Raw genomic sequence first — 22,426 nt, 5'->3', positions numbered from 1 at the left:
TCATATTTTTCCTCCCAACATAATGTTTGTTTTTCAGTGTGCAGGATAAATGTCACATTATGTGTGGAAAAACATTTGAGATGATTATCATGGTCTAATTTTTAACATCATAAAAAACTTGGCATTTTGACAGGGGTGTGAACACTTTTAAAGCCTATGTAGTTGAACAAAAGAGATCTTTAACTGATGTTTCTGTGAAATCTACAGTTTGTTTTACAATTTATCTTGAAATGAAACTAAACACTAACACAACTACTGAAAGTGCTTCTCTTTAACTATGAATATGTTTTATTTTGCACTTATTGACATGACTGCATGATTATTATTTAATTTCCCTTTGGAATTAATAAAGTATTTTTGAATATGAGTTGAATTGAATTATTGTCTGCAGGCAAGACTTTGTCCATTATGTATGAAATTCTTTATGTTCCTTTCTCCTCAGGATGAAGTGAAGGTTGCCTCAAAACTCAGCATCTCCAAGTCCTTGAGAGTTTCCGAGTCTGTATCAGGCAGCAGAGGAGGTAGTCTGTTAGAGCTCAAAGAAGCTGTGGAGGAACCTGGGGAAACAGGAGTAGAGGTTGACAAGGAGGACAAGCCCCATGTAGATCTTTCCTCAGATGAAGAGGAGGTAGAAATTGAAGACACCATCGAGGAGACCCGAGCTGAACGCATCAAGCGCAGCAGCATGCAACGGGTGCATAACCTGAAGACTGTCTTCTCCAAGGAGAAGATGGATAAGACCAGAGCAAAGACCAAAGAGAACCTGGAGAAGACCAGACAAAAAACCAAGGAGAACATTGAAAAGACAAAGCAGAAGACAAAGGAGAACCTGGAGAAGACCAGACAAAAAACAAAGGAAAACATTGAGAAGACAAAGCAGAAAACAAAGGAGAATCTGGAGAAGACACGTCACAACATTGAAAAGAAGATGGGAAAACTTGGGACACGCATGAGTGTGAACCCTGAGCGAAAACAGAAGATTAAAACATCTGGTGACAAGATGAAGAAGGCCTTCACACCAGACCACGTTGTTTATGCCCGGTCTAAAACTGCCATCTATAAGGTGCCCCCATTCACATTCCATGTGAAGAAGATCCGTGAGGGTGAAGTTGAGGTCGTTCAAGGAACCGAAATGGTGGAGGTGTCAAGAGAAGTAGAGCCAATAGAGGGGGAGGATGTGGAAGTAGACAACGCTGAGGTGGATGTTGAGATGGAGATGGTGAATAGAGGTGGGGAGGAAGAAGACGTTGATGAGAATGAAGAAGAAGAGAGCCATGATGCCTTACAAGAAAATGATGATGATGATGATAAAGACAGCGACTAAATGCTCAAATATTGAGCAAAAAACCTGCATCCATTCAGATCAACCATTGTTTCTACACTAAGATCTTGGCTTAATTTGGAAGAAACATGTTAAACAATAACTGAGACAGTTTTACAGGGTTGGCCACCATTCTTACTAATAACAGAGGGTTTATGCTCATCAAGGTATCTTCTGAAAACACAGCATTAGCACTTAAGGTCTGAATGTGTCCATCAGATGTGTGCTAAAAGTGATACATCCAGAATGTCTAAATCTCACAGAACCCTGAGTCTAAACATTAAGGAAACTGTAATGGTTTGCTTTCATATTCTCATTATTTAACCCATTCTTTTTTTTTGTAACTAAGAACCTGAAGAGACGACCTGCTGCTACTGCAGCCATACTTAGACAAACTATTCTAGCAGCTGAGATCATAAAGTCCCAACGAAGTAGTAGGGTTATTTTGAGTTTAATTTGCTGTTAAAACTGTTTCCCATTGAAATCCTTTAAAAAGAATGCAGTTTCGAAGGATTTTGACTAGTCTCTGCCTTCTTAAGTTCAACTTTGCTTTATTAAAACTGCTAACAAACAAATAACCTACAAGGTCATGTTTTAAATCTCTAGCTTACACCAATAATAGAGTAGAAATGATGTCCAAACGCAAACAAAATAAACCTGGAGATCAATTTTGTTTTCTTTATAGACTTGGTGCTTAAGATTTATGGTTTCATTAATCTGATTATTGTTTTTTAGTGGTCCAGAATATAAAGACACATTTTCTATAACGGCAAATTTTTGTGGATGATGAGCAGGAAAATGATCAGGTGGCACCATAACAAAAAGGTTATAATTTTTATTGTTTAATAAACTCTTGACTCCACAAACAGAAACGCATATATAAGGAATTTCCTTTCTCACATAAACTCAAACTATTTCTTCCACTTTCTTTGCTGTTCAGCTTTTTAAATAACCATTTAAAGTATCATCTTCCTCTGATTAATGTAGATCTGTTAGCACGTCAAGTTTTTGATGAACACTCGTATTTGTTTAGGATTTTTCTATAATATAACACTATCCACCTTATGATACTTCTTTTTAATGCTGGCAGACTTGCTCTATTATAAAATGTCTATTTCACACATATTGCATTTATTTCACAGAACACAACACAGTAAATATTCCGGTTTATTTATATCTGACCATATCTTAAAAAATGACTCCAATTAGTGAAAATCAAGATCACCATGATCTTTATACACTTTTTTACAATACATTTCTCTCTGAATACACTCACACACAGCTAGACCAGACCTACAGTGGATCTTCTAGTGAACAGGCTGCTTTCAACTAAAGTAGGTATGCTTTTGTCCAACACTGACCCCTAGTGTTGAGGTTAAGTTTAAGCACTTCCTGCTCCACATTAAATTTATTCAGAAATTCTAATAATTTTGTTAACAGCAGCATCTAAGGCAAGGGTGTCCAAATCTCTTCTCTAGCACCTGAATCAAAAGGCTGAATTTCCTCATCAGCCTCCAGGGATTCAGCTCTGCAGAGGCCTTGGAACGAGGACTGGAGTTGGGCACCCCTGCACTAAGCAATCTACATAAAGACTGGCCGCAGAGGGGGGTTGGTCATATATATTGGTCAAAATTTAAGCAGGAATTTTGCTTCCAAATATACCATGAATCATAATCCGAAAACACTTTCCGGGTTAAAAGGAACACAGCTGTTTCTTATGGCATCTTGTGTAAATAATATGACTCTGTCAGAGCAGATTATTATTAGCTTTACCGGAACCTCTTGCTAATTATCACTTGCACTTATTCTGCATTTTGTGACCATGCTAAACTTTAGTTTTTGCACAATGCATTGAATGGAAACCATGATAATTATTAGTAAGCAGAGACTAAAAATTCAGGCCTTTCCATGTATGGCTGTGTTTAGAGACCTTCACTGTTTTTATTTCCAAACCTTTGCTGATGAAACGCAAAATATAGTTTATCTAGTTTTCTGCTTTGCTTTGTCTGTATGTGATTGCTGAAAACTGCATCACAGCTTAACCACTAACGATTTAATGAATAAAACCCATTAAATCACAGTTCCTGTGTTTTACTGAGTGTGTACAAACATAAACTGTCATCTTATTATTTTCATTTCAAATGAAGCTAATTTTAAAAAACTTTTTATTTTTCCTATGTATGTTTAGTTTCTAGGGTGTTGAAAATGCACCCTAGAAATATGAAGTAAGACTTGCGATTAAAGCACATTCTGAAAATGCCATCACTTATTTTGATTGTGATCAAAGACTCATTGAGTGATTAAAAATATTAATATTTATTTCTTCTGTGGAGATAAAATATGGAAAGTTCAGGTCTGCTCTCTATAGTGACTGATCAGGAGCTTCATTAGATTTAAAGAGTTACTATACACAAGCACATGTGAAGATGTGATTTTTGAAGTAGACTGCTGCAGACTGGAGCAAAGTTACTTTCCTCATGAAGTGCCCCTATAAATTTTTGGGACACGGAAAACAACGTTTCTCTGGAGAAGAAAGGAAGGCGCTGGTGCTAAGATGAGTACTGTGTTACTCCACCAGTGAAGCATCAATGTTTAGAGCTTCTGCTCATCCAAGGGTGTGGCCAAGAGCACTGCCATGAACGAAGAGTGGGAGGAAAACATCAGGCAAATAAAATCTTCAAACAATCTTGACATAATTGTGGTTATTTTCAGGCATGAAGCAGATGAAGGATTCACCGGGCCCAGACTGGTTTTACTGTGACACATACCCCAGAATTTGTGCCCCAGTAATATTTCCAGATCACATTTAATGAAAAAATAGCTAATATTTAACAATAAAGTGCCCTGGGATCCAGTGTACATGGAAATCTGAATGCTTGGCAGGAAAATGTAATTGAATATGGACAGACTAGAGGAATACGCACTGCACTGTTTGTCTAAATCTGATTGCACTGGAAGTCGAAAATTAGTTAAAATGTTTATTCAATAACACATAAACATTTAAAAGTGTTAAATGTTGTGGAAGCCACAAACCCAAGAACTTTGTTCCTGCGATGATCTCCAGGAGAGTAAGCCTGTGGTGGACCTGCTGAGGTACATTTGATGTTATGTTGGAGGTGTTTCCCCAAGATCTCTACTGCTGTTTCAGGTAGGAACAAACAGCGACAGTGACGTTCTGCACATGCGCCACGCTAGCAAGCACATGCAGGGTTTGGACACACCTGGTGATGCCCAGTAGGTAGAAAGAGGCGGGGCTTTTCGAGACGCCGCCGCCCGGAGCCTCGCAATAAACCCGGAAATAGTTCGCTTCTCAACTAAATACAAACGTCAAAATCTGTTAATTACACGGACATTGCTAACACAATCCCATCTGAGCGAGATTTGCAGAAAAATCATTCTGTTCTGTTGATTAGCGTCGGACGCACAGCAGCAGTAGCCTCTTGCTGAGCAGAACCGAACCATTGGTCGACAACCTTTCAGGATGACAGGTTAAGCTCAACATTTAAGGCTTAGTGTGGTGTCCACCCGAGAGCTGCAGCTTCCACGAAGGTGAGTGAAGGCCTCAGGAAGTGAGAAGTTTGTGTGTGGTGCATGAAGTGAAGTTTTCTTCAGACGGGTACTGTTCCTCAATCTGCTAGCTTCACCGTCGCTAGCTAGCTGGCGTTTCGCTCTAAAAGTGTCTCATTGACACTTCCAGCCTGAACGCAGGATCTGAGCAGGAACCAGACATTTTCTCTCCACAGAACCTCTGCTTACTATAGGTGTAGAGGCTAAGCTGTCTCGTCAACTTCCAGGTAGACTGAGGTTTACTACCTGTAAGTTTCTGCTGGGAACGTCCCCATGCTCTCTGTTTATCCGAAGATGGTCTGCGGACAGAAACTAGGATTTACTCACTTTCACAGAGTTTGGTAAAGTTCCACTGAGTCCCCATCTACCATTATGTCCCATCATAATAGTGTGATCCAGGTGGAGGTTGTTTATTTTATCTGATTAGAATAGAATAATCTTTCATCAACATCAATGCGAGAATTCTGTATTTCAGCAGCAAAATGAAGGAAAGATACTGGACATTACATGATAGATAATAGATAATACTAATGTCAATAAGGAAATATCTGTACAGGTGATTGCAAAAGTAGGGGAAATGAATCTAAAAATCTATATTAAATACAAAGACACTGCTCTATATATCCCTTCTGAGCTGAGAACACCTTGGTATCGCTCAGAACGGGATGAGAAGTCTGGATTTCCCTCCTGGACCAGTCTGCTCCAACAACACAATCTAAGATAAGCAGAATATGATGGCTAGATAGTACATATGCAGAATAGCTTGATAGAGTGTGCTTTTATTTTTGTAAAACTAAGTTTTAAACAACAAAAACATTGTGTTCCATTTCGAAGGTAATTGTAGCTGAGTATCTGAACAGATACTTCAGCTTAGACCTTTTTAAATACAGGGGTTGGACAATGAAACTGAAACACCTGTCATTTTAGTGTGGGAGGTTTCATGGCTAAATTGGACCAGCCTGGTAGCCAGTCTTCATTGATTGCACATTGCACCAGTAAGAGCAGAGTGTGAAGATTCAATTAGCAGGGTAAGAGCACAGTTTTGCACAAAATATTGAAATGCACACAACATTATGGGTGACATACCAGAGTTCAAAAGAGGACAAATTGTTGGTGCATGTCTTGCTGGCGCATCTGTGACCAAGACAGCAAGTTTTTGTGATGTATCAAGAGCCATGGTATCCAGGGTAATGTCAGCATACCACCAAGAAGGACAGACCACATCCAACAGGATTAACTGTGGATGCAAGAGGAAGCTGTCTGAAAGGGATGTTCGGGTGCTAACCCGGATTGTATCCAAAAAACATAAAACCACGGCTGCCCAAATCACGGCAGAATTAAATGTGCACCTCAACTCTCCTGTTTCCACCAGAACTGTCCGTCGGGAGCTCCACAGGGTCAATATACACGGCCGGGCTGCTATAGCCAAACCTTTGGTCACTCATGCCAATGCCAAATGTCGGTTTCAATGGTGCAAGGAGCGCAAATTTTGGGCTGTGGACAATGTTAAACATGTATTGTTCTCTGATGAGTCCACCTTTACCGTTTTCCCCACGGTGTGGAGAAGCCCCAAAGAAGCGTACCACCCAGACTGTTGCATACCCAGAGTGAAGCATGGGGGTGGATCAGTGATGGTTTGGGCTGCCATATCATGGCATTCCCTTGGTCCAATACTTGTGCTAGATGGGCGGATCACTCCCAAGGACTACCGAACCATTCTTGAGGACCATGTGCATCCAATGGTTCAAACATTGTATCCTGAAGACTGATGAAAGATTGGTTTGATGAACATGAAAGTGAAGTTGAACATCTCCCATGGCCTGCACAGTCACCAGATCTAAATATTATTGAGCCACGTTGATGCTGTATTGGCTGCAAAAGGAGGCCCAACACCATACTAATAAATTATTGTGGTCTAAAACCAGGTGTTTCAGTTTCATCCACCTGTTTCCACCCTGATTTGTGGGAACTGGCAAGGAGACTTTTTTTCCTTTACTCTGAAGAGTCATTCCATTCCTAAGTTTCTCCAGTATTTAAATTCAATTCAATTCAGTTTATTTATATAGCGCCAATTCACAACACATGTTGTCTCAAGCCACTTCACAACAGTCAGGTACATACATTCCAATTAATATTAACAATTGAACAGTGCAGTCGGAGTTAGCTTTTTATTCAAATTGGATAAAAAGTTTTTCTATCTAAGGAAACCCAGCAGATTGCATCCAGTCAGTGACTTACAGCATTCCCTCCTCCCGGATGAGCATGTAGAGACAGTGGACAGTCACTGGCGTTGACTTTGCAGCAATCCCTCATACTAAACATGCATGTAGCGACAGCGGAGAGGAAAAACTCCCTTTTACCAGGAAGAAACCTCCAGCAGAACCAGGCTCAGTATGAGCGGCCATCTGCCACGACCGACTGGGGGTTTGAGAGAACAGAGCAGAGACACAAAAAGAACACAGAAGCACTGATCCAGAAGTACTTTCTATGGGAAGGAAAAGTAAATGTTAATGGATGTAGCTCCTTTAGTTGTTTCACCTAGAAAGAAAGAACACATAAACTCTGAGCCAGTTTTCAAGGTTAGAGTCTGAAAGAGAGCACATAGTTTGTTACAGTTAAGCTCAGTCAATTGCCATGTCTAGGAGAGAGAAAGGGTTAAACACTAAAAGACAGGGCTATGTGGATCATTGGTAGAGGGTGAGCATTAAGTTGTTGCCAGCAGAAGCTCGGGCGATTCCCCTCTCCAAAAAGGTGTCACAGGTAGACACAGAGCCAAGCCAGGTGTAGCTTCTAGGAAGAGAATAGAGAGAACAAAGTTAAAAGCTGAAATAACAGCAAATAATGCAAAATTGGAGAGTAGTGTGAGAATGTAGCGAAGAGGGTGAAAGTGGTCGTTATGTCCTCCTGCAGCCTAAGCCTATAGCAGCATAACTACACAGATAGTTTCAGTTCAGATTATTTAGTTAAACGGCGCTTATTTACAACGATGTTGTCTCAAGTCACCCCACAAAGACTCCCACTGATGGTCATTGTTATACTAAAAACCACAAGGATTGGGATACCTCTCTCTGTCAGACTGATCACAACCATCGGAAAAGAGAAGGGGTCACACAGGTAGCAGAAATGGAGGGTGTGTTTGCACCTCAACCATAACTGAGCCAGTTTAGGCTAAACCTGACTCGCCCTTACTCCAACCAACAGGGAGGGAGGAAGGCTCCCTCCCTGATAAACTAAGCCACTCTAACTATAAGCTTTATCAAAAAGGAAAGTTTTAAGCCTAGCCTTAAAAGTAGACAGGGTGTCTGCCTCACGGACTAAAGCTGGGAGCTGGTTCCACAGGAGAGAAGCCTGATTATAAAGGATCTGCCTCCCATTCTACTTCTAGAGACTCTAGGAACCACCAGTATACCTGCAGTATGAGAACGAAGTGCTCTGTTAGGAACATATGGAACAATCAGATCTCTGATGTATGATGGAGCTAGATCATTAAGGGCTTTATATGTGAGGAGGAGAATTTTAAATTCTATTCTGGATTTAACAGGGAGCCAATGAAGGGAAGCTAAAATAGGAGAAATATGATCTCTCTTTTTAATTAAAATCTACTGTCTAGTTTAGCAGGTATGAATTCAGAATCATGTGTTATCCAGTGTAGTATTCGTGCATTTTGTTCTGTCCTTGACTACTTTTTTTTCCAAATGTTCAGTGGAACTGTTACCCAGGAAGGGAGTTTCATCAAATAATTATTTAGCAGGTTTACGTCTCCTATAAATTAAGGGAGAGGTATATTATCAGGTTTTGTTCTATAGATTTCCATTTGGCGTCGTAGGTGGGGTCAGTCCAGCTAATTAAACAACGTATGTGTGCTGCTCTATAATAATCCTCTAGGATACATGGTCATTGGTAATAGTGACCACTTGTTTAGGTCTGCTTTAGTGTCTGCTGTAATTGGAGTATAATTGTTGTCATAAATGGAAGTTAAGTCTTTAGGTATATGAATACTTAAATATTTAATTGCGCTGTTTTTCCATTTAAATTGGCATTTTCTTGAAAGTATCTCTGTAGGTTTGTAGTTAAAGGTAAGGGTCTGTGTTTTATGTAAGTTTTAGTCTGTAGCCAGAATACCACCCAACTTTTTCTAGTACGGACAGTACTCTCAGTAGACCTGCCTCCGGGCAGGTGAGTGTCATAAGAATGTTGTCTGCATATGAGCAAACTTTGTGTTGAGTCTCTCCAATAAAAATGCCCATTATGTCATTGTCCTCTCTAACTGCCTGAATCAGAGGTTCAATAGATAATGCAAAAAGAGCAGGACTAAGGGGGCATCCATGTCTGCATCCTCTTTCGAGTGGAATAGGATTGGATAGATTACCAGTTACTTTAATTTGGGCTGTAGTTGAGCAATATAAAGATTTCAGACATCTTATAATTTTGGAGTCAAAACCAAACTATTTAAGGACCAGATATAAATAATCCCACCAGACTGATTTAAATGCCTTCTCGGCATCTAGGCTTATAACTACTGATTATTTATCACTTTTTCTCATATTGTCAATAAGATGTAATGCTCGTCTCACATAATCCTGTGTTTATTTTTGACAAAGCCCGTTTAATCCGAGTCAGTTAGTTCTGGGATTATGTTTTCCAAGTGTTTTGCCATTATAGATGCGAACAGTCTATAGTCTGTTTAATATTGATATGGGTCTGTACGAGCCACACTCAGGCCTATCTTTACCAGGTTTAGTGATAACTGAGATCACTGGGTATCTCCAGGATATTGGAGTGTCCCCTCCTTGCAGGACATGGTTAAACAATTCTTCAGAAGTAGTATTAGAATTTTTCTAAAGGTCTTATACTAGGTAGGCGTCAGCACCTGCCATCTTATTAGATATTAAATATGATATAGCCTTATTTATTTCATAGTCTGTCGTTGTCTCTGTTAGTAACTTATGCCCCTTTTCCACTGGCTCAATTTGGTCCTACTTGACTCTACTCGGCTTGCTATGCGAGCGTTTCCTTTACAGTTTTTTTCTATACAGGTACCTACTTTTTTGGTCCCTGCTCGTGAGCAGGTACGACCGGTGCTGAGTTAGGGACTACATGTGATGTGAACAGACTGCTGTTCACTGATTGGCCATGGGAAGAGGAGAAATGAGAAGATTTTTGTTGAGACAGTGCAAGGAAAAGTTAATAAAACTCAAGAGCAACTAAAATAAAATTAAGGACCACTTTTCAAAAACCTTTTGGATGTTTTCTAAATCGGGATTACTTTTTTTGGACAGGGGTCTTTTATTTTCTGTATACATCATTTAGCTTGTAGTTGTTTTATTCTCCATTCCAGTAGCTTTTTATAAAAGTTTTGTTTGACTAACTTTGCTCTCCTCTCTACTTGATTTTCCAATATATCTTTTAGGATTTGTTTTGTTTTTGTATTAATAATCTCTTAAAATATTACTATCGCTATACTCTACATGTTTAGTCTCCGACACTTTTATCTTTTAACTTGGTACTCTTGTTTGATTACCCTTTTCACTCTTCTTGTGGGATGAGTTTGCTTCTCAGGACTGCCTTAGTGGCATCCCATAGTGTGCTGGGGTACACTGTTTTATTGTCATTATGAACTAACTCTTCAATCTTTTCTCACATATTTGTGACACTATGTCGTTGAGAAGACCTGTGTTAAGTCTCCATAAGGTCTCCTTGGGTTTGTTGCCAAGGTGAACCACTAAGTATACCTCAGCATGATCCGAAATATTTCTCACCCCAATATCACTTTGGGGTGAGATATAATCCTGTTTCTGTCTATGACTAACATAAAAAAATGGTCGATTCTAGAGTATACTAAGTGAGGATGGGAGAAAAAAGTTAAGGAATATTGAGCAGGATGTAATTCCCTCTACACATCAACCATGCCCAATTCTTTCATTAGTTTTCGAATGTGTATTGTTTGAGAGCCAATCCTTTTTTTTGATTTACTTGAGGAGTCCAGGGAGGGATGTAGCTGAGCATTCCAGTCTCCTCCACATATAAATACACCTGACAAATCCACAGACAACATATACTGCCTGGCCAAAAAAAAACGTTGCCACTTGGATTTAAGTAAGCAAATGGGTACAAGCCTCCCATTGGGTAATTACTGCATGGGCGATTATGTTTCAGCTGGCAACAAGTTATTTAACCCCAACTGGTGCAATGAGTTGCTTCTCATATCTTAAACAACCATGTCGAAAGACACATTCCGTGGTTGTGGAAAAGATGTCTGTCTGTTTCAGAAGGGTAGAATCATTGGAATGCATCAAGCAAAGAAAACATCTAAGGAGATTGCAGACACTACCTAAATGGGGTTAAGAATTGTCCAACGCATTATTAAAAACTGGTAGGATAGTGGGGACCCATCGTCTTCGAGGAAGAAATGTGGCTGGAAAAGAAATCCTGAATGATCGTGATCGGCAAGCACTTAAACGTTTGGTGAAATCAAGTCGAAGAAAAATAACAGTAGAACTCCGGGTTTGTTTAATAGTGAAAGTAAGAGCATTTCCACACGCACAATGCGAAGGAAACTCAGGGTATTGGGACTGAACAGCTGTGTAGCCTTAAGAAAACCACTAATCAGTGAGGCTAACCGGGAAAAAAGGCTTCAATTTGCTAGGGAGCATAAAGATTGGACTTTGGAGCAATGGAAGAAGGTCATATGGTCTGATGAGTCCAGATTTACCCTGTTCCAGATTGACGGGCGCATCAGAGTAAGAAGAGAGGCAGGTGAAGTGATGCACCCATCATGCCTAGTGCAAGCCTATGGGAGCAGTGCTATGATCTGGGGTTGCTGCTGTTGGTCAGGTCTGGGTTCAGCAACAGTATGTGTTCAAAGAATGAGGTCAGCTAAGCACCTGAATATACTGAAAACCAGGTTATTCCATCAATGGATTTTTTCTTCTCTGATGGCTCGGGCGTATTCCAAGATGACAATGCCAGGATTCATCGGGCTCCAATTGTGAAAGAATGGTTCAGGGAGCATGAGACATCATTCTCACACATGAACTGGCCACCACAGAGTCCAGACCTCAACCCCATTGAGAATATGTGGGATGTGCTGGAGAAGGCTGCGCAGCGGTCAGACTGCCATTAAACTTCAAGGCAAAAGGCGGAAGCCTTATTCGTGGTAGGGCCCCCCCTTCTTGTGGACATGAGTCTCCAACAACTGATAGTCAGAGCAGAGCACATCAGTGTGGTGATTGCTCCCAGATCAGCGGTCAGTTTTAATGCCTAATCATGTCAGAGGGAAACGCACATCACTTGATATTAAATACACCAGGTTACTCACACCTCTTAAGTCAACTCTTCCATGTTAATCCACTAGGGCTGCTCATTATGTTGGTGAAGAAAATAATTTTGTACCGATTTCCATCATTGCTTTAGAACGACTTTAATTTTTCCTGGATGTTTTTCATGTGCGCTTCTCGGCCCCAGCGCAATCCTGCTCCTGTTGTCTTCCAGGGCGGGGACTATACAGGTCTTCTCTCTTTCTCCAGCGCTGTCTATGATTATTCCCCTCTTCTGTAGCTCCTCTCTTGCATGCGATGCGCTGGTAGGTAGTCGACCCAGTGTCAAAAAACATGCAAAGTTTTGCAAGGTAGACCGTCTGGAAGTGCAGCGCTTTTTCTTTAAGAGTCTTCCTGATTGCGGAATAGGCCTTTCTTTTCATGACTATCTCTGTGGGGTAATCTTGTTCAAAAAACACCCTTTTACCATCATAGAGTATCTGTTTTATTTTCCAAGCAGAGTGGAATATTAGTTCTTTGGTTTAATCAAGATGTTTTTTGGCCATTGTGAGATAGGCCTTTGTGTTCTTTTGGGTCTTCTTTGTCAGGTGTGAGTGTAAGTACAGCCAAAAAGCTGCTCTCACTCACATATTCTTCTGTTCTTACCATTAGATGGGAAACAATCTAAATAATGACTAAAACTGAGTTGTTCACCAAGACACCCTCATCATCCACATATATAATAGAAAGTCAGTGATTTTCATATTGTTTCATGTATGACAATCACTCAGGTCTGCAACATTTTCACACAAGGCCCGCTCCTAATGCACAGTGGGAATGAAAAAGGGTTTCATGTCCAGTCACAGGGCTGTTTGGGGAAGATTGACCCTGGTTCTGACTCACATGGTTGAGGATGCTTTTGTAACATGACTACTTCTTCTGTCATTAACATCAGTTCAGAGCAATTTAACAATGCCCAACAACAACGTTGAAGCAATCATCTTCTATTAAGACCAGAACTTCATATAAACTGCTAATTAAAAGTCTGTGCTGCACACCCTCAGTTCTGTTTTTTTATAGCATAATGCAGAAATAAAATCACTTTATTTCACTGGAAGCAAAGTTGCTAAACTATCCGCAATATAAATAACAGTTTTTGTTCTTTTCTACAGTGTTCCAGCAAGAGAATCGAGGTTGTCATGTTCTGTATTATTTTCAGCGCTAACTGCTTTAAACCTTGTGTTCCAGGCTTCTTTTCCTACTACCATCTTGGTTCCTCAGGTTGCGCCATGGCAATGTGGATTCAGGCCCAACAGTTGCAGGGCAATGCATTGCATCAGATGCAGGCACTGTATGGCCAGCATTTCCCCATAGAGGTGCGACACTACCTGGCCCAGTGGATTGAAAGCCAGCCTTGGTATGCAGCTCACCTGTACTGGATTCTGACCTATTGATAGTCAAATATCTGCTCGAGGCTCTGTAACTGAACATAGATGGATTTTGCAACAAAAACAATGGTTTTGCTGAATGGTCTCTCTTGTGTCACAATAAATAGAAATGTTGTTGTTGTTGTTGTTTTTAATAGCGAGTTATCTCTATCCTGAGATCTAATTAAGATTTGTTTTCTTAGGGACTCTGTGGATTTGGATAACACAGGAGAAGAGGCTAAAGCCAAGTGTCTGCTTGACAGCCTGGTGACAGAGCTGCAGAGAAAAGCCCAGCTTCAGGGAGGCGAAGATGGTTTTCTTCTCAAGATCAAGCTGGGGCATTATGCCGACCAGTTCAAGGTACCCGTGCAAGTCACTTTGGCTGGGGGTGTCATTCATTCATTCTTCAGCTGTGATGTGGGGTGCTTTTATGGGTGTTTTTGTGGTTCTCTGTGTGATTCAACAAATGTACTTGGACCTTTGCCTCACTTTCAGTGTAACCCAAAGAAGCTGATGGTAATGATAAAACTGGATTTGCAGGATTCTTTGAGTGGCTTTGCTTTTCAAGTATTGCTTAAAGACATATTGCAAGGGAAAGTACTGATCATACTCTGTGCATAAAATACTTATTTGGTAAAAGATCTTGGAAAACAAGCCGAGACTCCTAGACTTCCCTCTCCCCAGTCACCACCCCCAGCTCCTCTGCTGGAAGCCCAAGGTGTTCCCAGACCAGCCGAGAGACATAGTCCCTCCAGCGTGTCCTGGGCTTCCTCCAGAGGGAGGGGCAATGGCTAACTAAATGTATTGAATGTATATGATGGACGGTACTGTTGCATTGTACCAGAAAACCACAGAGTTAGTGGGACATTAAATGCTCAGTTCTAACCTGTGTATCTGTTTGTGTCTGCAGAGCACTTATGACCGCTGTCCTTTCGAGTTGGTGCGCTGCATTAAACACATCCTCCAATCAGAGCAGAGACTGGTTCAAGAAGCAACAAATGTACGTTTCATTGATCATCATTGAAGTTATTAGTAAAAACCTCTTTTACTTTCCAAAAGTAGAAAAATGAAAGTATATTTTAAATTGTTTGTTAATAGGCAAGCTCAGGGAGCGGGGCGCAGGCCATGGACACGCTGTCTCAACGGCATCAGCAGATCAACCAAGCCTTTGAAGAACTTCGCCTGGCGACGCAGGAAACTGAGAATGAGCTCAGAAAGCTGCAGCACAACCAAGAATACTTCATCATTCAGTACCAGGAAAATCTGCGAATCCAAGGTGAGACTGATCTCAGCCACCTCTGAAAGTAGACTCAGCGTAACAAACCTCAAAACTAATCTCATAAAATTTATATTAAATATTCTGTTCCTTTTGGGAAATGTTCACACACAGATGTGTCATGCTAGCTTTTATTTAGCTCTGGAAAAGAAAGAGATTTAATTGCACATAAGCAATAAAATGAACTTTGTTTTACTGATTAAGCAAAAGATGTCAAGAAAATATAGATTTCTGGCCAAGGAAAAAGTTAAGACACCCTAACCCCTGATAGCTAGTGTTGATGTTTTTAAAGTGTGTTTCACATTTTGGTCCTGTTGTAGCAAAACATCCCCAAACCATGATACCTCTACCTCCATTCTTCACAACTGGTATAAGGTTTTATTCCAGGACTGCTGTTTTTGGTGTCCAGATGATTACATTTTAGACTCATCCGTCTGAAGAACATTATTCCAGAAGTTCTAGTCCCTGTCCTATGTCCTCTCTGGTAAACATCAGTCTGACCTTGTTGTTTTTCTTGGAGAATAAGGGTTTCTGCCTTGCACACCTCCCAGGGAGGTAAAACTTTTTTAGTCTCTTATTGGTTGGATCTTCATATCAACAGTAACAAGAGCTGCTGTAGGTTCAGTGATGACATTTTATGTCTTTTTTTTGCTTTTTGACAAGGTTTGTTGTGCAGTTGAAAGAAACGATATTTTCACAGAACCAGAAGCGTGGGGAGGGAGAGAGTTTTAGTTTATATGGAAGATGTAAAACATTTAACTGGTGGACATAATCACAATAACAAGTTAAACTTCAGGACTGAGGAAGTAGTGGATGATGGTTGTTACATGCTTTGTGGCTGCATTGGCACAGATTTCTAGTGTTAGCCCACAGAGGCCAGGATCACATCATCACCTGCATGGTGACGCCATCAGCCAGCGCCAGACGAGCCCAAACCAGAACATCATGACCTCCTCGAAACACACCAGTGAGAAAGAGGATGTGGGAGTGCTTCCTTCTCATTTTTGTGTCCCACTTCCACGCTGCTCCGAAGTTTGGTTTCAAAACTTTCTGTATGTGATCTGCAACCGTCACCTCCAGGTCCTCCAGCACATATTCATCATCATAACAGTCATCGTCAGGTTCTCAGCGTCAGTGTTGGGGTTGGAGTCCCTCACCAGGTACTTCATTGAACAGCTGAATGTACAGGACACCGCCGTCGGGTCATCATCAGGTAGCCGCACCAAAGTGTACGAGGAACCAGGCTGGCTGTAGGGGGGGCTGGAATGTAGTGTACCACCTCATAAGCTTCTGCTGGCTCCATCTGCACCACCACCTTTTGTAGCAACTGGTCGTTCAGAGTGTTTGTGCAGTCGAACTGGAACACCATGTGTCAGGCAAATGTGTGCTTGATGCAGCAAACCACATATTCTGTCTCAGCCTCGGTCAGCTGTACTGGCTCTGATGACTTGAACAACGGGCCGAGAGCCTGGAATTCTGGGATGGACGCAAGTTGTTCCTAGTAGATGTCCTGGCGTGATGGGGCCAACTTTTCTGGCAGTTTGCTGGTAGCAACAGAAGAAATTTCGGTTTTCTGATTGGAGTGGTCGCCAGGGGTACAGACTTCATGACAAAAGGCTTCTTTGAGGGCTCCAGGGTTTACTGGTGGAGGGATTTTTCCAAGCCAGGAATGGACACAGACAGCCCATTAAAGATGTACGCAGCATTCAGAGCTTTCTGCTTCTCCTGCAGCACGTTTATGTAGAAAGTAGCTCTGTCTCGCACCTCATCGTCGCTGTCCATCACACACCTCTGCATGAGAACCAGGACGCTCGGCAGCAGATCATCATTCTGAGCTCCAAATTTAGCCAAAGCGATCACAGCAGCTGCACGAACCCCCTCATTCTCCAGTACCACCCGGTTGAATATAAAGTGAATGTACTTGGAGGGCGGCGGGGTCCGTGGACCCTCTTTGCCCAGCAGGTGCAGGGTCTTTGTGGCCAGCACTGTGTGCTCACAGTCCTCAATGAATTCACACAGATGGGCCAAGCCCCTCTCTCTCAGAATTCTCCTCGATGATGCTGATGATGCAGTCCACGATGCCTCGCTTGTAGACAAAACCACCATCATCTCTCAGCATGTTGGACAAGAAGTTCATCATGGCGCTGTGCTTCCTGAGATACTTTTGACATAGGGCGCTGATGGCCTGCACAACCACCACCTTGAATTCATCAGAAATCTCAGAGACGAAAGAGGAGATTTGTTTCATGAGGTGGTTCATGCTGCTCTCACTGCCAGTCTTCAATAGCGTGGTGATGGCCAGGGTTGCAATGCTGTGGTTCGAATCGGTGACCAGGTTCTCCAGCTCCAAGTTGCACGCAGTCACAGCTGGCAGGTGTTTCATGACCACCTTGTTGAGGGTCCCAAAAGCAGCATATCTCAAGGCTGCTTTAGGGAAGCTGCAGAAGAGCTGGAGCACTGATACAGCAGGAGCCAGCTCCCTGGCAGTACAGTTGGGCATGTGGACAATGGCAGAAGCAGCCTCATAAACAACCATCTCTTTCTTCTTCCTCAAGCAGCTCTCGATGAAGTCAAACAAGGGGCTGTCATGACCTCCCTCCATCTCGTCCAGCAGTTTGCTGGCACTGCGGATCAGCATGCAGTAGGCAAAGGGGGACTTCAGGCCGGACTTGGTGAACTTGTTGAGCATCTTGGTCACAGCGAGGCGATCGTTCTTCCTGAGATGATACAACAGGCCAGGAGCATGGTACGGGACCATGATGTTGTCACTAGAGGCAGCCTCCTGGGCCTCATTCACCCAGCGCTTAACCACATCGTAGCTCATCTTGTAGCTCAAATTATTATTTTTATTATTAATAATCCGAAATGATTGTTATTATTAAAATAAGATAAATTACAGACACATACGATATATTTAAATAAATGTTTCTCTAAAGATTCTTATATAAAGGGGAAAAAAAAAGACACACCAGGTAGTGTCTTCAGATCTTGAATCATTTCTTGTGTCCGCTGCTGCTGCTCTATGCTGCTCACTCTGGTTGTTTCACTCACTGCCATATCTTCTGTAACCCTGGATTCTGTATCTGCTCTGGACCGGTCTGGTGCATGGCCCAGAGGATCTCCAAGAACCATACGCAGATCGTGCAGAAAAAATTGGTGATAAATGCGGTAGCAAGTCCAAAACAACTCATTCTGTGGAAGTTAAACTGCTCAATTTTTCGTTTTATGCATACAGATATTTTCACGTTTTCTTCCCTGAGTTCATTTGTTGCTTAATTTGGTGCATTTAACATTTAATTGCTTGGTTTATAATACCTTAGTTAACCCACTAACTGATCTAATATTAACCACTTCTAATATATACATGTGTATGTATAAATTTGTGTTTATTTAATAATATAGTGAGATCTAGTCCGTCTTTAGTGAGTTAATTTTGAAAACCTGGATGTTTTGCTGGTTCTGTTTAGTGGTGGTGTGGTATGATTCATGCATATTGACTCCAGCTGTGCACTGGCATCCGGCAAAAATAGACTCTGGTCAACCGCCGCAGGCCGGAGCACTTGTGTTCTTCCGTCTGATGAAAGCTGACTTTGTTCTCCTGACTTTGCTGCGTCTCTCTGTGATAGTGACTGAAATATGTCTAAAGAAACATCAGATTCTTTGCTGCTGTCTGTGTTGCTGCCGTTATAGTGGCAGTCAGTTGACCTGCAGGGGTTCCCCTTTGACGTCATAAAAGAGCACAACAAAATCAAGTATTTTGGGAATGTCTTTTTATTGAAAATTATAACCATATATCTCAACATACGTTCATTTCAATGGCATGTATTTACTCTTTAAAATATTTTATCAATGTTTCCATAAATTGGATTTATCATGAACATTTGTCACAGGGACACATCCTTTGTTTCTTATACAGGTCCTTCTCAAAATATTAGCATATTGTGATAAAGTTAATTATTTTCCATAATGTCATGATGAAAATTTAACATTCATATATTTTAGATTCATTGCACACTAACTGAAATATTTCAAGTCTTTTATTGTCTTAATACGGATGATTTTGGCATACAGCTCATGAAAGCCCAAAATTCCTATCTCACAAAATTAGCATATTTCATCCGACCAATAAAAGAAAAGTGTTTTTAATACAAAAAACGTCAACCTTCAAATAATCATGTACAGTTATGCACTCAATACTTGGTCGGGAATCCTTTGGCAGAAATGACTGCTTCAATGCGGCGTGGCATGGAGGCAATCAGCCTGTGGCACTGCTGAGGTCTTATGGAGGCCCAGGATGCTTCGATAGCGGCCTTTAGCTCATCCAGAGTGTTGGGTCTTGAGTCTCTCAACGTTCTCTTCACAATATCCCACAGATTCTCTATGGGGTTCAGGTCAGGAGAGTTGGCAGGCCAATTGAGCACAGTGATACCATGGTCAGTAAACCATTTACCAGTGGTTTTGGCAATGTGAGCAGGTGCCAGTTCATGCTGAAAAATGAAATCTTCATCTCCATAAAGCTTTTCAGCAGATGGAAGCATGAAGTGCTCCAAAATCTCCTGATAGCTAACTGCATTGACCCTGCCCTTGATAAAACACAGTGGACCAACACCAAGACCAAGACCCCAAGGTCTGGAATCGGCCCTTCTCCACAATCTTCCTCAGGGTCCGGTCACCTCTTCTCGTTGTGCAGCGTTTTCTGCCACACTTTTTTCTTCCCACAGACTTCCCACTGAGGTGCCTTGATACAGCACTCTGGAACAGCCTATTCGTTCAGAAATTTCTTTCTGTGTCTTACCCTCTCGCTTAAGGGTGTCAATAGTGGCCTTCTGGACAGCAGTCAGGTCGGCAGTCTTACCCATGATTGGGGTTTTGAGTGATGAACCAGGCTGGGAGTTTTAAAGGCCTCAGGAATCTTTTGCAGGTGTTTAGAGTTAACTCGTTGATTCAGATGATTAGGTTCATAGCTCGTTTAGAGACCCTTTTAATAATATGCTAATTTTGTGAGATAGGAATTTTGGGTTTTCATGAGCTGTATGCCAAAATCATCCGTATTAAGACAATAAAAGACCTGAAATATTTCAGTTGGTGTGCAATGAATCTAAAATATATGAATGTTAAATTTTCATCATGACATTATGGAAAATAATTAACTTTATCACAATATGCTAATATTTTGAGAAGGACCTGTATTGTTTTAAATTAGCCAAATAGGCTTGTCTGCAGCCCCCAGCAAGATAAGTGTCATCGGAGTCTGGTAATTTTCTTAGCTCAAAGGTAAGTACCAGATTTGGGAGGAAAAATTTTAAACATGCTACATGTTTTCTGCTATTTGCTCCACTAGCCCAGCTAACCAGCTTGTCTTCGGTGCCAGCAGCAGAGCGCACACAGAGGGAAGCTACCCTGCAGAGCAAGAGGGCCACTGTGGAGGCTTGGCTCGCCAGAGAGGCCAGCACCCTACAGAAATACCGGCTTGTATGAAGACACCATACTTTCCTCTTGCTTAGCAGTGCTCTACACACACTTATAACACATTTAGTGTATTCATTTGCATAAAAAATGTTTTATGTCTCTTGGCTTATTCTTATACACAAAGTACAATTCCCACAGGGTTATAAGAACTGGCTGGTTACCTGCACCCCTTTGTTTGCTTTCTCAACACAGGGTCCCTCGTGAACATAGACTAAATACATGAACGTTGCAGCCTAATATGTCCTACATTTGATTTATTTATTTACTTGACTGGTGGTGTTGCAGTGGGGACATTTCTTGACTGCAATTAGTTTGAGGTGAGCGGGGCGTGGGTGTACACATGCAGCAAGTTAGGACTGATCCTCAGATCAATGTGTCATGGACTATTAGCTTCCATACATGGGGAACCTGCTCTGCTGCCACACCATCTGCCACCTCCACATAGGTTTTATTGGAGCTGTAAAACCACAGATTCTGAATGAAACTCAGCAGGTGGTCTCTTACAGGCCTGTAGTACAGAGAGAGTTATAGGAAATACAGCAGCAAATCCTTTAATATGAAAGAACGCCACATTCAGTGGGTTGGTGAATTAAGTTAATCTAGAAACTGCCAGATTTGACTGTTGGTTATTTAGCCTGACTGAAACCTTTTAAATACCCTTTGGTTGCTCCAGGAGGACCAGTTGTAGTTGGTTAGTCAGCATGAATAGGAGGGTCGACTGAACTAGAACATGTCTAATATAGTAGTTCCTTTTAACCAGATGAGGAAGACTTGACTATTGGCTTTCCTTTCTACTGAATTATTTGAGCAGAAACAGTGATGATTCTCAATAAAACAGCCTAAATGACCACAGAGTTTAAATTTGACCAAACAGCCAATATGGCTGCACAGCCAATTAATACAACTAATTAATGTTACTCAGTGAAGGTCAGAATAGTTTTGGTTAAAACAGAAACAATGAACCAAGATCTGTTTTTAAGGCGAATTTAATTCAAGCTAAACTCTGACCTCTCTTCTTCTGAACCATCATCTCCTTTGCTAAGAAGATAGAACTTAGTTGTGTCTCTTCACCTTTAAAGCTGCTAACCTTATCAGGCAAACTTGACTGAATTCTCCTAAAAAGGCTGTCTATGAAAAAGCAGACATTTGAAGGCCAGGATTTGTTATGTGTTGTGCTATCTATGCGGTATCAGTAAGCCAACTGCATAAATAATTAAGATTTTTATTAAATTAGTTGATCAGAAATGTTTATGTTGTGTATTTATCTGTGTGTCTAGTCTGGTATGAACAGGGCAATAAATAAGTCAGAATTTGAACCGAACATTTTAGAGTATATTTGATGTGAATATAAAATATCTACATACAGCATGCATGTTTAGTTGCTTCTGCTGTGCTAACAGCAAAGGTTTGGATGAACTTTCCATCCCTGTTTTTATTTTCCTATCAAGCTGTTGGCTTACAGCTAGCACTGCAATCCTTAGAAACATAACAGATATTAAGATGTTCATGTTTTGCTGAAAACTCTTTGTTCTTGTTCAGTCACTCCTGTTTTTCCTGTAAGTAGCTCCCATATCGCAAAATGTTCACCTGATGAAGAGCTGGCTTTGCACAATACAGGGCATGGTAGAGGATCCGACTAACCTAAATAAATAACTCATTAGCAGGTCTCAGCTGAATAACTGGATGCTGATGAGAGAATAAAGCCATTTGATCCAGGTGTTTGAGAAGGGATTCATCTTAAAGCTGCGGGATAGTAGCTCTCCAGGACTGGACTTGGACACCCCTGATGTAAATAAAGAAGTAGAGGAAGACAAAATCAAGAAGAGGACCAGCTTCGTCAAATGAAACCTGTGCAATACTAATCATACATGCAATAAGCAACAAAGTGATGCTGAGGGAAGCTGGACTCAGAGTTCAGATATATTTGAGCTGATACAAAGAGGCTTCAGTCATTCTGTCAGGAACTCCAGCAAAACTGGTTTCTGAACTAAATAAAGTATTCAGCAACTTGCTTTTTACACCAGGACCAGGGATGAAAATGAGCCGGTACAGTCCGGTACTGCGTACCACTTAAAGATTTTGCGCGGTACGCAGTACCGGGAAGAATAGC

At 41.3% G+C, this 22,426-nt stretch overlaps 2 protein-coding genes and 1 pseudogene across 2 annotated transcripts in view; 2 read left to right on the top strand and 1 right to left on the bottom strand.

The window, feature by feature from the left end:
* The window catches only part of LOC124874678 (caveolae-associated protein 1-like), a 53,828-nt gene extending 50,427 nt beyond the window's left edge, over positions 1-3,401 (top strand). The window contains exon 2 of the mRNA XM_047376139.1: positions 443-3,401. Within this exon, the coding sequence (XP_047232095.1) occupies positions 443-1,324 (882 nt within the window). The 3' untranslated portion in view covers positions 1,325-3,401. The remainder of the gene's footprint in view (positions 1-442) is intronic.
* Positions 3,402-4,375: 974 nt separating this feature from the next.
* The window catches only part of LOC124874677 (signal transducer and activator of transcription 5B-like), a 42,955-nt gene continuing 24,904 nt past the window's right edge, over positions 4,376-22,426 (top strand). Inside the window, exons 1-6 of the mRNA XM_047376138.1 lie at positions 4,376-4,870; positions 13,393-13,561; positions 13,775-13,931; positions 14,482-14,571; positions 14,670-14,847; positions 20,189-20,319. Coding sequence (XP_047232094.1) covers positions 13,434-13,561; positions 13,775-13,931; positions 14,482-14,571; positions 14,670-14,847; positions 20,189-20,319 — 684 coding nt within the window. The 5' untranslated portion in view covers positions 4,376-4,870; positions 13,393-13,433. The remainder of the gene's footprint in view (positions 4,871-13,392; positions 13,562-13,774; positions 13,932-14,481; positions 14,572-14,669; positions 14,848-20,188; positions 20,320-22,426) is intronic.
* LOC124875030 lies at positions 15,730-17,671 on the bottom strand (annotated as a pseudogene).

Source organism: Girardinichthys multiradiatus, chromosome 10 (genome assembly GCF_021462225.1).
Source record: "Girardinichthys multiradiatus isolate DD_20200921_A chromosome 10, DD_fGirMul_XY1, whole genome shotgun sequence".
NCBI lineage: Eukaryota > Metazoa > Chordata > Actinopteri > Cyprinodontiformes > Goodeidae > Girardinichthys > Girardinichthys multiradiatus.
This window is presented reverse-complemented; position numbering and strand designations above follow the sequence as displayed.